The sequence below is a fragment of the Electrophorus electricus genome, chromosome 15 (genome assembly GCF_013358815.1).
Source record: "Electrophorus electricus isolate fEleEle1 chromosome 15, fEleEle1.pri, whole genome shotgun sequence".
In the NCBI taxonomy this organism is placed as follows: Eukaryota; Metazoa; Chordata; class Actinopteri; order Gymnotiformes; family Gymnotidae; genus Electrophorus; species Electrophorus electricus.
Window position 1 is genome coordinate 3109121 of NC_049549.1, and position 16365 is coordinate 3125485.

The 16365-nt window shown below is 45.0% G+C and overlaps 1 protein-coding gene across 1 annotated transcript in view; it reads left to right on the forward strand.

The window, feature by feature from the left end:
• The window catches only part of gbe1b (glucan (1,4-alpha-), branching enzyme 1b), a 73946-nt gene that overhangs the window by 41194 nt on the left and 16387 nt on the right, over positions 1-16365 (forward strand). The window contains exons 13-14 of the mRNA XM_027012009.2: positions 3325-3509; positions 14691-14821. Coding sequence (XP_026867810.2) covers positions 3325-3509; positions 14691-14821 — 316 coding nt within the window. The remainder of the gene's footprint in view (positions 1-3324; positions 3510-14690; positions 14822-16365) is intronic.

The window sequence follows — 16365 nt, forward strand, 5'->3', positions numbered from 1 at the left end:
TTGTACAGACAGCGCGTCGTAGACGACATTTTGGCCTGGACTGTAGGAATATTCTTAAACCTGCTCACTAGTCACAGACCGGGAGCACACTTATGTGAAGGTGTAAGATCTATGCAAATCAAACCCCTCATAAATTCCTACCCCACGATGCGTTTCCTGGTCTTCTCCTTCGTTGTGGTAAATGAATTCTGAACAGCACGGCTTCAGGCTGAGGTGCTCTGAAGCCTCTCTGGCTTTCAGCTCGTTCACCTTGACTAAGCAAACACAAGCCTTCAGCCATGCCTGCTGCTCTGGAGAGAAATGCCACATGACCAGGGCTTCCCACCACGGCCTCAGCGGCCCTGAAGCTCATCTGGAAAACCTGCCATGTTCAACTCACTCTCCTTTTACATCATTTGAAAAACTGCTGATGAAAACCCATGGAACAGTTTTTAAACATAAAAAATGTAAGAGCTTTTTGATACTACTTACAAAGTCATTATATAATATTAATACATTAATATAAATAATCTAAAATATTAGCCTTTTTGGAGTACGAGACCACAGATCGTGCTGAGAATTAAAATCATTTCGAAATTGACACTGACAGGAGGTACGACCGTCAGCAAAAAAGATGAGTTTGAGAATCGAACGTAGTGTAGATTCACAGAGAACTTGATCTTTTGAACATGTTTCAGAAGTACACTTCAGAAAACTGTCGCACTATATGAATGGTACACTATAGTGTACACACACACACACAAGTGCATTCTTTGAACAAAAGTGCTTGAATAAGGTCACCCCTAAGAAGTACTGAACCCACCCAGGGAGCGCTAAGACCGTTGTCTCCCAGTCAGGCGTATCCCCCGGTCTCTCTGGGACGTGCACATCTCACAGATGCCTTGGCAGAATGTATTACCTGCTGCTATTGTTATAGTTCATATTCTCTAGTTATCTTCCCATTTCCATGTTTTCGGGATTTCAAATCGCATCTGTGTCCAGGGATTAACTGTTGTCTGTCGTGTAGTCAAACTCATTTTTCTTTTTTGTTTCTCCCTCTCTCCCATTTCTCTCTCTCACGCTTACTCTTTTTCTCTTTCACGCTCTGTCTCTTTCCCTCCATATCTTTCCTTTTCGCACTCTCTCACTCTCTCTCTCTCTCTCTCTCTCTCTCTCTGTAGTGACAGTTTTAACTTGCTAATTCATAAGCATGTGTAACATTGTAAGTGTACCGCATACAGTCTGATGTTTCTTTAACGGCTAGCTAATGTATTTCATTAGGAGGTTCTGCCACTCCCTGTCTGTTCCAGTTCATCCGGTCACTCGATTTTTTCCCTCCCTCCGCAGTCTTTCTCTCTCTCTCTCTCTTACTTTTTCTGGATAAACAACATACTTCATCACTATTGTTTTGTCTTCTTTCTCTCACTCGTCAGTGTGGTTCTTTGCCCCCTCAGAATTCAATTACCCAACTGTTGTTTTATGATGTTGTCTTGTCAGCTGATGACGGATTCATTATCTCATCACTCGACTTGACAGGGCTGTCGCCTCCCTCTCTCTCTCTCCTCCTCTCTCTCTCTCTCTCTCTCTCTCTCTCTCTCTCTCTCTCTCTCTCTCGCTCCCTCTCTCTCTCTCTCTCTCTCCCTCCCCCTCTCTCTCTCCCCCCTCTCTCCCCCTCTCCTCTCTCTCTCTCTCCTCCTCTCTCCCTCTCTCTCTCCTCCTCTCTCTCCCCCTCTCTCTCTCTCTCCCCCTCTCTCTCTCCCTCCCCCTCTCTCTCCCCTTCTCCTCTCTCTCTCTCCTCTCTCTCTCTCTCTCTCTCTCCCCCTCTCCCCCTCTCCTCTCTCTCTCTCTCTCTCTCCCCCTCTCTCTCCCCCCCCTCTCTCCCCCTCTCTCTCCCTCTCTCTCTCTCTCTCCTCCTCTCTCTCTCTCTCTCTCTCTCCCCCTCTCTCCCCCTCTCCTCTCTCTCTCTCTCTCTCTCTCCCCCTCTCTCTCTCCCCCCCTCTCTCTCTCCCCCTCTCTCTCCCTCTCTCTCCTCCTCTCTCTCTCTCCCTCTCTCTCCTCCTCTCTCTCTCTCCCTCTCTCTCCTCCTCTCTCTCTCTCTCTCTCTCTCCCCCCCTCTCTCTCTCTCCCTCTCTCTCTCCCTCTCCTCCTCTCTCTTATTCTTCTGCTCACGTTCTGGGTACGGACGAATGGCTCCTCCCTCTGACCTGCTGCCATGTCCTCACATCTTTCCTCTTGAACAATGAGCTCACTGACTGAGGTCACTGTGCTCTAGAAAGTTCTGGAGTCTACACCACTGTGGATTTGAGAAAAGCCTGCTGTGCTTTCTGGTCTGTGTTCTAGATAAGGTTTTTTTTTTCCAACTAATTCAAATTATGACAGGAATTGAAACACTAATTAAGGCAGTTAGTGTGTAAATATAGACATGAGAGAGACTTTAATAAACCCATGAATAGCAATGTCTGATGGGTAAGACTGCACATCTCCCCTCAGTAGAGGAGATTAAAAAGGCTCAGTGGTGTGTCAGAACTTTTCCTTTAACTGACTCAGAAGATCCAGCACATATGGCAGGTTTGGGCCTGTATGTCAAAGCAGTGGGCAAAGTTAGATGTGTCAGAACACACGTTTCATTCCTTTCCTTTAACCCCAGACAAGGTTGTGTTTGATAACCCATTATTTATTCTTTCTGTATTCTTTCTTTTCTGTTGTATTCCTGTGTTGTCAGCACCTCCTTCTTCTTTCCAAAATGTCTGGAATACACATCAATTAATTAATTTAGCGTTCATTTGTTTGTGTGTGAGGCACTCTCACATGCATGCTTCCTCCTCCTTGTCTTGATAATGGAGTCAGACGCTTTGAAGTTGATGTTTGGAGAAGGGTGGTGTGTGTAGTGTCAGCAGGAGGGTATGGGGGCTGCCGAGTCACGGTAGTGCTGTCTGCGTGCAGGTACTCACACTCTTCAGTCGTCAGCCTTAAGACTGACGCTGCGAGAAGGACAGCACTGCGGGTTATAGTGAGGGAGTTGGGCTCTCTCTGTGGGCCTCTGTCTGTATCTTTGCACTTGCAGACTGACTCTGCATGTCTGTAGATTCACTGCACATGTCTGTAGACTGTATATCTGTAGCCTGGCTGTGTATCTGTAGACGGTGTTTATCTGTAGACCGACTGCATGTCTAGACTGTGTATTTCTGTAGAATGACTGCATGTGTATGTCTGTAGACTGACTGTATATGTCTGTAGACTGTGCATGTCAGTAGACTGACTTTGCTTGTCTCGATAGAAGTGGAACCACAAAATGCTCTATTTTGACCTGAACTTGTTTTGTAACTCCTGTCTGTACCTTAACAGGAAATGAATTTGGCCACCCGGAGTGGCTGGACTTTCCGCGTGTGGGGAACAGTGAGAGCTACCACTACGCCCGCCGTCAGTTCAACCTGGTGGACACGGATCACCTGCGCTACTGGCAGCTCTACGTCTTCGACCGTGACATGAACCGCACTGAAGCCAAGTACGGCTGGCTCGCAGCTGCTCCGGTGAGAGTCCACCACACCGTCCCTTCATGTGTCTCCACTCCATGCCATGGCAACATTTATATTACTGTACAAATCCAGTGCAGTAATATTAATGCACAAATCCAGTGCAGTAATATTAATGCACAAATCCAGTGCAGTAATATTAATGCACAAATCCAGTGCAGTAATATTACTGTACAAATCCAGTGCAGTAATATTAATGCACAAATCCAGTGCAGTAATATTAATGTACAAATCCAGTGCAGTAATATTAATGTACAAATCCAGTGCAGTAATATTAATGCACAAATCCAGTGCAGTAATATTAATGTACAAATCCAGTGCAGTAATATTAATGCACAAATCCAGTGCAGTAATATTAATGCACAAATCCAGTGCAGTAATATTACTGTACAAATGTTTTCTCTCACACTTCATAACTGTCTGCTGCTAGATGCTGCTGTCTTTTCAGCCTTTTCTTCATCTCTCTCTCACTCTTTCTTTCTCTCTCTCTCGCTCTCTGTTTCATTTCTCTTTCTGCTGATTTGTTGTGCCTTTTCTCTCAGCCTTGTTCCATACTTAGTCATCGACATCACTGCAAATGATATTCCCTTTATTTCACTGAAAGCAATCCATTTCAAAGCCCAAACAAAGCATAGAACCATTTCACTCTTTTGTTTTTATTTACTTCAGTGCTGAGTTCCTTGGCAACACCAATAAAACCAAAAGCCCAGCAGAGCATACAAAGCGAGATCCGTTAGGCCGTCTGCATTGCAGTATGCAGGGTCCAAGGTCTCATCCTGTCTCCCACCCCACTGACTCAGACTGTAATGCCGAGCCAGAAAGCAGAGGGAGAGAGAAGCATATCTCTACATGCCTCTCACACCCCGCCTAAGTAATGGGATTATGCACACAGGAAGAGTTGGGCACCTGTGGGATTAGGAGCCAGGAGTCGGGCATCTGTGGGATTAGGAGCCAAACAGTGTGTCTGATTCTGTAACGTTCCTCTAGTAGCTTGTAGATTAGAAGCACCCCATCCTGCCTCCGGACTGCAGGGTCATAAGGGCACTGAGAGACACTGGCTACAGGATCATTGTCGCCGAGCATGCCAGCGGAAAAGTGCACATCCTGCAAGCTTTTGGCTTCACTTGTTGATTTTAGCATTTTTCCGATTTGTGTGTGTATACTGGAATCTGTTTATGTTCCGGTGCTTTGATCGGTCGCAATCGTGGGCTGGCATACAGTCGTGCATAGCTGTTACACACACACACAGGCAGACACAGCACAAAAATGAGGAAGAATGAATTCATACTTTCCTATGGAGTTTTTACTGGAAGGTATTGGGCAACAAAGTAGCAGCTAAATGTGAGAAAAAGGATGAGAATTTGGTCATTATGCTGGAATGAGCAGGAGCAACAGGCCTCATATGCATGCGTGTGCGTGCGTGCCTGTGCGTGCGTGCGTTGTGTGTGTCTGTGCGCACTCTGCTCTGAGCAGTGATATAGCCCTTATACAGGGCTGTGCGATCCGACAGGGTGTTTGCTGTGAGTTAGAGGTCTTATGCAGTAGTGCAAGACTTATTTGAAATGGAGTGTAATCAAGTTGTGATAGTTTGAGTGACACTTCTGTCTCGTCAGTTTTGTCGTTCATGGTGACTGGCACTTCTGATACGTCTGTAAGGCTCAGTCGCACAGCACAGCAGGGTAACAGGGTCGGACGAGCTAATTGAATGTACCGCCAAATGCTTCCTGTCCTTCCTCAGTGCATCTGATGGCAAGATCTGAGCACTTAAAAGTCATTTTGATGGTTGTAAAATTATTTTGCAGAGGTTCACTGAGATATTTAAGACATCAGTAAATGTTTCCTTCAACAAAACATTTTGTGTATAAGCCAAAATCTGGAGAAACTGGAGTTTGTCACCCTCATATCTGTTAAAAGCATCCCGATTTTAGTATCTGCAGTGATTGTGAAATCTTCTCTGGTTTGTGTGACAGGAAACCTTCACAGAACCAGAGATCCTCTGTGCTCTGTGGGGTATTTTAAGCCTGGTTATGTGACCCACATCCCTGGGACAGATCTGCACTATAGAAACACCAACACAAACAATGTGTGTTGCCAGCATTTGTGCGCACACACTAGGTTGTTTATCCACACACTGCCCCTCCTCCATTGGGTCGGTTGCATCCAGCTTGGCTACAGATTCAGAAAATAAATGATGGCAGTTATGTTGGTAGGGTCCGGGGGGGGGGGGGGCATGGTGTGCATGTTGGGGTGTGTTGGGTGCTCAGGGGGGATTGCAGGCGAGGATGGCGTGTTAGACTCTTAACTTTGTGCTGGTTGCCGGGCTGGTTGCTGGGCAGGCATGCTGTGGACAGCAGCGTGTCCAGGGCGCTTTAAAGAAGCACACAAGGCTTGTCTTGTTCATGCCACAAAAGTGCCACCTACTCTCACAGCAGTATCCGCACAGTGCCTGGACCATGACTCGGCATTTGTGTCTTCCTCTCTCTTTTTCCCTCCCTTTCCCACACACACACACACACACACAATTTTAGAAACATCTTGAGAACATGTTTATTTTAGGTCTCAAAGAGTGACTGAGCCTGCGCTCCTCACAGAGGAAAAATAAAACAGTTAGACCCGATCCTTCCGTGTTGCTCATGTAGTTCATGAAGTCATCATTACAGTGTCATACAACATTTAGCAGCAATCCACTGGATTTAATTCTACTATATTAAAAATTGGGGATTCAATCAAGAAAGGAATATACTAGTGTTCAGATGAAAGGTAATATTTAAACCATTACAGAATAAGCCAGTAAAGATTAAGGCCCTGTGTTTATCAGGCCATCACCCTGACCTTCACAAACCCTGCTATATGTAGCAAGGACATGATTCGTCTTCAAAAGACTCTTTCAGCTTTTATTCCTGTGAGCAGCTCTGTGGAAAATGGTAAGACAAAGTGAAATATAAATAGGGGTCTGTGATGATTGATTGATTAATTATTACATCATTATTTTTAATGAGAATAGCACATCTGTGACTTGCACAGTTGTAGAGGCTTGATGAGTGGGCTACATCCTCAGCCTCTTTCGCTGTTTACACCAGTTGCAGAGGCTTGATGAGTGGGCTACATCCTCAGCCTCTTTCGCTGTTTACACCAGTTGCAGAGGCTTGATGAGTGGGCTACATCCTCAGCCTCTTTCGCTGTTTACACCAGTTGCAGAGACTTGATGAGTGGGCTACATCCTCAGCCTCTTTCGCTGTTTACACCAGTTGCAGAGGCTTGATGAGTGGGCTACATCCTCAGCCTCTTTCGCTGTTTACACCAGTTGCAGAGGCTTGATGAGTGGGCTACATCCTCAGCCTCTTTCGCTGTTTACACCAGTTGCAGAGGCTTGATGAGTGGGCTACATCCTCAGCCTCTTTCGCTGTTTACACCAGTTGCAGAGGCTTGATGAGTGGGCTACATCCTCAGCCTCTTTCGCTGTTTACACCAGTTGCAGAGGCTTGATGAGTGGGCTACATCCTCAGCCTCTTTCGCTGTTTACACCAGTTGCAGAGGCTTGATGAGTGGGCTACATCCTCAGCCTCTTTCGCTGTGTACACCAATTAAAGATGGTGCTAGCCACATGGGCCGTGCTTCATTATAACTCCACCCATAATGATGCCCAACATTATAACTCCACCCATAATGACTCCCTACACCATCACTCCCTACACTATAACTCCATCTATAAAGGTCCCCTACATCATAACCATATTCACTTCCCACACCACAACTTTAACAATTATTATGTCTAGTTAGTGGGAGAACTCTGTTAGCACTGTTACAAGATTTATGGGAAGATTCACCGACATCTTTTTATTTTGTACAGACTGATCAAAGTAAAGTCTGAAAGATTTTCAATCAGTTAAATAAATCAAAGGCAAAAGATATATTTGGGCTTAAATGCTAATTATATAAAGAGTAAGTGATACTTTGATGAGGCATGAAGTACGTGCAGTTAGTACCAGCAAGTTTCTTCAGAACAGGAAAATGGCTGTTGTGGCTCTGATGTTTAAGGCTGGAACATCTGACAAAGCTTGTAATTACAGGCCAGTATCGATTCTTCCAGTTGTCTTCAAAGTCCAAGTTGATGAACAGATGATGCAGTACCTTGAAGACAATCGATTTCTACATCCAAAACAATTTGGCTTTAGGCCCGAGTCCTCAATAGGCGGGACTGCAAGTTATTTTTCTGAAATGATTTAAAAATTCATTAGCTTAAGGTACAGTAGTGGCGTTTTTAGATTCTAGTCTCCTTTTTGTTTGTTTGCTGGTATATAAACAACATACCTGAAAGAGGTTGAGTTCCAAATATATGAAGATGGCACAGTTGTTTATGTATGAGAAAAGACTCCCCAAAGAGCAGCAGAGCTAATGAATAGGCAAAAGACTGTAACGTCAGGGCTGGGAACAGGCACACCGCCGTAGGACGCATATGCAGACAAGACAATGGACGAACATAAAAAGGAAAACAACCCTAGAAACAAACACAGGACTCAAATGCAGAGCCTCACACTGAGAGAAGAAAAACAGGAATTAAACCCCAACATGAAGAAAATGGCAGGAAGGCCAAAACCCAGAGCTGAACAAGGTATGACATAAGGAGAGAATTACAGATGGATCAGAGCTGGCTGGAGGCAGTGGGAACTGGGGAGTGTGTATATACAAGTCACGGGAACTAGGAACCAGATAAAAACGGGCGGGGAAAATGCAAGTCAAGAGGTGAGGGGCAGGACAAAAGGATGGAGCATGAAAACAGAAACAAAAGCACATGGCTCAGGTGACCGGGCTAGACAGGGAGAGGTGGGGAAACCGTGACAATGATCAGTGTTTCTCAGTGGCTTCAAAAGAATTCTTACTTTAAATCACAACAAAACATTTTCTGCGTATTTTACCATCGGACAGAGAGGACATGAACACTTTGTATGTCTGTATGTTGATCAAAAGGAAACTGAAGAAGTTAAAACATATTGGATCCTTAATTAAAATAAAATGTTTGAAGGAATTGTCTAAGACTATTCAAAACTAAATAGACCTTACGTTCGAGTTAGGCCCAGGTCTATGTGCATGTCATGATTCACATATTCAAATATTTCATCATTTGCATATATGTCAAACCTCTAGTGTCATATAAACAAATGTATAAAATAATGTGCTGGAAACTGCTGAGATGGCAGTACAGTGTAATAAAAAAAGTAGAATTGACTTGCGTTTTGTTAATTTTATAAATTTAGCATTTTTAATGGCTCTCTAGGGAACACGCGTACTGTGATGCTGATAAATATGTAAGTCACTCTGGATAACATGGTTTGATATATGCTGCATGTAAATATTAATGGAACTGTGTTTTGTAAGGGGTATCAGTCGTATCCGTCTGCTTTCGTACATGAGCGAAGTGATGACTGTGAAGAGATTATTCCATCATCCCCGGTGCTGGCCGCCTGTTTCCAGCACAGACTGTGTGAGGTGCTGGTAGAATCACCAAATGCTCAAATGCTCATGCTGAGTTCAGGCAAGCTGGGTTTAGACATCCTTTACCCCATGTTTGGTATTACTGTGTAAGTTTGCTTTAGGAAGTGGGAGAATGTGGACCTGGGTGCTGCATTCAGTTTGGCTGCCCTCAAAATCACGTCCCCTTTACAAAAGTCCTTGGACATGCGCGTTCACTGGGAGGAATTCAGCGCTGAGACTGACAGGAAGAGATTTAGGACACTGTCAAGCCTGTGTTAAAAACACAAAAAGTATCAGCACTATATATTTGTGGTACAGTTATTTTTTATTTATTTTGAGTAAAAAATAATTTGTTTATTTTCGCAGTAAAGTAATTTGACTTTCCGGCAGCTACTCTGGGCTTTTTCATGGAGCTGACATGCAGTGACAACCATTGGTCATGGTCATATTAGAGGTGCGGGCTGACCAAATACACTTTTCCACATGGTCTTAGTGCCGTTTTCACAAACTGTTGGACAGGTATCTGCAGCAAGCTGTTATATAAAATATTTGTAAAGTAAACTTTCAGAAAGTAGTGAGGACAAAATCAGCCATTCCAGAAAGTGGTGAGGATGTCCCCAGCGTCTCCAGTGTAAATCACGCCAGTGCTGCCAAGCCTTCTCTTCTGCCGTACCCTGCCTCACTAACAGAACACCTGCTACATATGGCACAGAACTCCTGAAAACACCTTGCAAGGTCACCAAGATGCCAAAGGGGTTTTAGTGCTGCAAGCAACAGACTTCAGGAGCAAAAATCCTCTGAACCATAAAAGTCCTTTTTCTGAAATCAGAATAAGCTTCATTAACAAAGCAGCCATAGATATATTTCATAGATATATTTCATAGATGTGTTTCATAGATGTATTTCTTTGTCTATTTTATTGAGACCAAAGCCTCCTTTTTGTTCATTACACACACACACACACACACATGCGCGCACTCCTCAGACATTCAGACACACAGATGCGCATACATGCTGGCCAATTTAGCAGGTACACCTGTTTTATAGCTATATGGTCAGAAACTGACCATTGGTCGAGAAAAATAGAAATTAGGAAGATGGAGATTAGGCAAAACCAATTGTTCATGACGGCAGAGGGGCTCCAGTGTGTACCAATGAAACCAGCAAGAACTTCCAAATAGACCTTTTCAAAGTTTGTGAAGGACTATAATGGCAAGAAGACACGATTTTGCCAATGGACGTTTAGCATTGTACCACTGACTGGTGTTAATCAGCCCTGCCAATATGAAAACGCTCCGATTTGAGTCAGTAGACACTAGCCAGAGTGAATGCCAAATTTATCAGTGTGACAGTACGTGTGCTCCCTGGAAACACATGACCTTGGTGTTTCTAGCACCAGGGTCAACCTGTTCACGCAGGTAAGGTACAGGAGCAACACTGTGTGTAAAATAGAGACTTAAATTATTTTGAAATGGCACAATGATGTTTTTGCTTTCACAGCAGAATTGTGGTTAGAGCATCGGTGTCTTAAAGTAATCCTGGAAGTGAACAAGATCAGTCCAGACTCATCCGGTCTGGTCTAGTCCTAGTTTTTCATTTATGCTATTCAGAATAGAAACTCAATTCCACCACAGCACACACCTGCTCCAACTGGGAGAAGAGGACAGGAGTAGTATTCCCCAGAGTCAGGGTTCTGATACCATAGTATTCCACAGAGTCAGGGTTCTGATACCGTAATATTCCCCAGAGTCGGAGTTCTGATACCGTAGTATTTGCCCACAGTCAGGGTTCTGATACCGTAGTATTCCCCAGAGCCGGCGCTATCAGGTCCGTAGCTTGGCCTGCAAGGAGTACTCTGCTTTTTATCATGATACAAATTTCATTGTACACAAATATGATGACAATAAATCTTCTCATTCTTACCCTGCCTTCATGTGAACCTCATATTCACAAAATAATTTATTTTATCAGGAATAGTGTTGGACAACACCTCACCCATAGAGTTCATGATGCATATATTTATACAGTTGTACTTCACACTGACCTACTGTTTCCCCGTCTGGTGTGCTACTGCCGAGGAAGCTGCTGAACCAGTAGTAAGGGTACATGTACAACCTCCTGGCTCATTTAGTACCGAGACTGGACCATATCAAACCATAGAACCAAGCAAGACTGGGCAGGGCATCACAAACCTTCTGTTCTGAGCTCATTTCTGCATCTGAAAGACTGAGAAAAGGCCCTGAGAATCCATCCTGCATATCACAACCAGTCATCCCAGTCCTCAGCTGAGATGTTTTCCCATCCGGCATCCACAGGTTCCAGTCTTTGTCCAGTCTCATCCGGTCTGGTCCAGTCCTAGTTTTTCATTTATGCTATTCAAGGACTGTGGGGCATTTTTAATATGTACAGAATTCAGGTTCAGCTTTAAGTAACATAACGTCTAGAGCAGTTCACCTTCTGGTATTTGAGTAATGGGCATTAGTTTGTTAACAGATACTTAGTGCTCCCAAGGTTAGTTCACGGCATTGAGGAAAATGAGTCTGTTTTTGTGCAGTCCCATCAGAGCTGTGAATCCATATCTTCACAGTAAAGTGAGGCGGTAAACGAATGCCAAGGAGAGAGCAGACCGTTCTGCTCTGTTTGCTGTCCGTGTGGCCTGGAGTCCTAGCCAATCAGAGAGCTTGTCTCATTGTTGCTGCAGCAGTGCTCTGTCTCTACAGTGGCTCACCGGGTGGGACACTAAAGCCGGAGTCAGAAACACAGTCATAACCTCTTATTACATGTGGAAAGATTTCAGCTGGATGGGTGGCGGAGTGCTTCATTGATCCCTTGGGTAAAACACTCAACACGGAATACACATTCACAAACAAGTAGTTAACTGACATGACGCAAAAGCAAAACAACAAGGGATAAAATTAGTACAGAAAATGCAGTATGGATTAAGTGTGTGCTTATAAACAACAATCATGGTGAATGTCAGTAGACACAACCATAGAGATATAGATACATTGATTGATTGATTGATTGATTGATTGATTGATTTATTGATTGATTGATTGATTGGACCATGGGTTAGTCAGGAGGAGGTGTTGTGGAGCCTGATAGTTGCAGGTCAGGAGGAGGTGTTGTGGAGGAGCTGACGGTACAGCTCTCCTGCAGCACATCCTACAACCCCGAGCTGGGATGAGTTGGGATGAGCTGGTACCTGAAGGTGCTGCAGGATATCGAGTCATGGAAGAGAGTGGCAGAGATTGTTCAAAATATTCTCCAGTTTTACTCCTGTCCTCTTCTCCCAGTAGGAGCAGGTGTGTGCTGTGGTGGAATTGAGTTTCTATTCTGAATATTGAGATGTTTGGCCTCCTTTGCAGTGACTCTCTCAACAGATCACAGTGTAGAAAAAAATCACTGCTGCTATTGACTGGCAGACTAAGCCAGATACCTGTAGAACCACACCATTCTGTGCCATCCACCCGCGCGGGTCTGAGAGGCTCCCTAACCGGCCCGAACTTCAACACCAGGTCTTTTGTCTCAGTGATGTTGAGCTGTGGTTGGTTTTCCCTACACTGTACACGGAGACGGCCAGCTTTCTGTAGCGTGACTCATCTCCACTGTCAGGCTCCAGAGAACCTGTGCATGGTTTGATGTGTAGCAGCTGAAGGGGAAGACAGACCAGGTAGGAGCCTGAGATGGCCCAGTGTTGCTGACGGCAGTCTCCCACACACGGGCTTGGAGCTTATCAAACTCTGGCCTGTGGGTCTGTTAGCCCCTAATCCAGGAGACTGTGGGGGTGTCACATCACCTTCAGTTTATTTCCCAGTCAAAGGCAGGATGGTGTTGAACAGTGGAGAAATCAATTAACATAATCCTGACTCTGGAGCCATCTTTCTCTGGGTATGAGAAGGAATAACCCTGACCCTAGTGGGAATAACCCTGACCCTAGTGGGGATAACCCTAACCCCCTGGTAGGGAATAACCCTAACTCTAACCCTAACAATAGTGAAAATAACCATAACCATAGTGAGAATAATCCTAACCATAGTGGGAATAACCATAACTCTAGTGGGAATACTGCAGTGGACCCCCATGGTCTGGGATCAAGGATCAGACCATCCCAAAGGTCTCTGACATCAACTCCACAAAGGAAATCGTTCAGAGCTGGAGTTCTGATACCATAGTATTCCCCAGAGCCAGAATTCTGATACCGTAGTATTCCCCAGAGCTGGAGTTCTGATACCGTAGTATTCCCCAGAGTCAGGGTTCTGATACCGTAATATTCCCCAGAGCCGGAGTTCTGATACCATAGTATTGCCCAGAGTTAGGGTTCTGATACCATAGTATTCCCCAGAGCTGGAGTTCTGATACCGTAGTATTCCCCAGAGTCAGGGTTCTGATACCATAGTATTCCACAGAGTCAGGGTTCTGATACCGTAATATTCCCCAGAGCCGGAGTTCTGATACCATAGTATTGCCCAGAGTTAGGGTTCTGATACCGTAGTATTCCCCAGAGCTGGAGTTCTGATACCGTAGTATTCCCCAGAGTCAGGGTTCTGATACCATAGTATTCCACAGAATCAGGGTTCTGATACTGTAATATTCCCCAGAGCCGGAGTTCTGATACCGTAGTATTTGCCCACAGTCAGGGTTCTGATACCGTAGTATTCCCCAGAGCCGGCGCTATCAGGTCCGTAGCTTGGCCTGCAAGGAGTACTCTGCTTTTTATTGTGATACAAATTTCATTGTACACAAATATGATGACAATAAATCTTCTCATTCTTACCCTGCCTTCATATGAACCTCATATTCACAAAATAATTTATTTTATCAGGAATAGTGTTGGACAACACCTCACCCATAGAGTTCATGATGCATATATTTATACAGTTGTACTTCACACTGACCTACTGTTTCCCCGTCTGGTGTGCTACTGCCGAGGAAGCTGCTGAACCAGTAGTAAGGGTACATGTACAACCTCCTGGCTCATTTAGTACCGAGACTGGACCATATCAAACCATAGAACCAAGCAAGACTGGGCAGGGCATCACAAACCTTCTGTTCTGAGCTCATTTCTGCATCTGAAAGACTGAGAAAAGGCCCTGAGAATCTGTCCTGCATATCACAACCAGTCATCCCAGTCCTCAGCTGAGATGTTTTCCCATCCGGCATCCACAGGTTCCAGTAAAGACATCTGGAAGCAGACAGGCGTACACCTTCTACCTTCTCAGCTCTGTTGAGGAGGGTGAACAAGCTTGAGAGTCGCTTGTTAGTAAAGGCCACAGGGCCTGGCTGGCACAAAGCAGAAACTGGTGTCACCTTACTCTGAAACATACTGGGCACACATACACACACACACCTCACATGCACAACACATGCACCCCACACACACACACACACACACACACTCACACACCATGCACACACCTCTCACATACACAATACATGCACCCCTCACACACACACACCTCACGCTGGATTTTCTTTGCAGTACAAACCCAGTAGACCTGTGAGAGGTATTTGACCTGTCCCTGTGTTCCCAGTGCGCCCACTGGGCCTGCACTGAGTAACCTGCACTGAGCCACTGACACTATAACCTGGATTTCTGGCGTGTCTCTCCTTATTAGGACATGGAACTAATGACAGGTTGTCTGGTGTAGCTTCTTGGGTAAAGGATGTCCTCTGACTGTGAAGACTCTCTTGTTTCTGCTTTAGGCCTACGTCAGCACAAAGCATGAAGGAGACAAGGTGATCATTTTTGAGAGAGGTGACGTGGTCTTCGTCTTCAACTTCCACCCGACAAACAGCTACAGCAGTTACCGAGTAGCAGTGGGAACCCCTGGGAAGTATCCTTACCTCCTCCCTCCCCTGACAAGCCCAGATCACGTATGTAGCACACACACGAATGCACTCATGGCCGATGGACTGGGTGAGCCAGCAGCCGGAGGGATTCTCCACAGTGGTGTGTATGTGTGTATATAGACACTAAAGCCTGCTGTGTTGCTGGGCTCCTGAGTGCTACCACAGGATTCCTCTGCCATTTTCTTCCATTGCTACCTTTAGAGAGGAGCCCCAAATAAAGTTCCTACTATGAAAAGCTTCAGCTCGGGGCCTGGGAGGAGTTTTCCTGTCTGTCTGTGTAGTGCCTGAGAGAACTAGAGACTTGTGTTTAGAACTAGAGAATGGAGGAAGCAGTGTGAGTGTGAGTGTGTGTGTGTGTGTGTGTGTGTGTGTGTGTGAGACACAAATGACATGGATGAAATGCAAATACCTCAGTGGCCATATGCAGTAGCTGTGATGCTGAGAAAGGAGTACACACACACACAGTTGTGGTGAGTTTATATTTGTGTGCATGTATATGTGCATTTGTGTGTATGTGCGTTTGTGTGTGTATAAAGTAATATGTGCTGCTGTGAGGCTGGTAACACAGCTCCGTGAAGGATAGGAGTGTGTGTGTTTGTGACACAGCTCTGTGAAGGAGAGGAGTGTGTGTGTGTGTGTGTGTGTGTGTGTGTGTGTGTGTGTGTGTGTGTGTGTGTGTGTGTGTGTGTGTGTGTGTGTGTGTGTGAGAGAGAGAGACAGACACAGCTCTGTGAAGGAGAGGAGCAGAGGATCCAATTAGAGCAGAAGACAGATGAAAGTGCCACTCTGACTCGGAGGAAGTAAACAAGGCTGGCCCAACAAGTCCAGAGTGCTTTTTCATTAAACCTCAGCCTTCACACACACACACACATACACATACATACACACACACACACACACTTCTGTTTAAGTATGCCAGTGTGCCGAGAAAAGTAGCACAGCGTTGCATCTTTGGATTGATTTCAGAAGTGGGTGTGTAGATGGGAGGAGCCATGTGTGTTGCCGTGGCAATGGGAAGCGGTGCTGGATAGATGATATCTACTGATTGCACAGACCAAGTGTGTGTGTGTGTCTGTGTGTGTGTGTGTGTGCGTGCGTGCGTGTGTGTGTGTGTGTGTGTTCTTTTTTACCTCCCCTCCCCTTTGCTCCTGGATTACTGAACTCTTGCGTCTTTTACATTAATTGAAAATAATTGAAATCTGAAATTACTTTAGAGGTATTAACCAATTCCTAAAAATCTTAGAATATGAGCATTGGTTTAAAGCACTAAAATGTGTTTTTATAATTTGCAAATATTGACATTTCTCAACAGTGTTGGAATATGAGTTGTGTAAGGGGCTTGGTGTACATCTATATGTTTATGTTTGCTGGATCGTGTAGGGGCGTGGTTTATGTCTGTATATTTGGGTTTGCTGGATCTTGTAGGGGCGTATGTCTGTATGTTTGGGTTTGGTGGATCGTGTAGGGGTGTGGTTTATGTCTGGATGTTTGGGTTTGCTGGATTGTGTAGGGGCGTGGTTTATGTCTG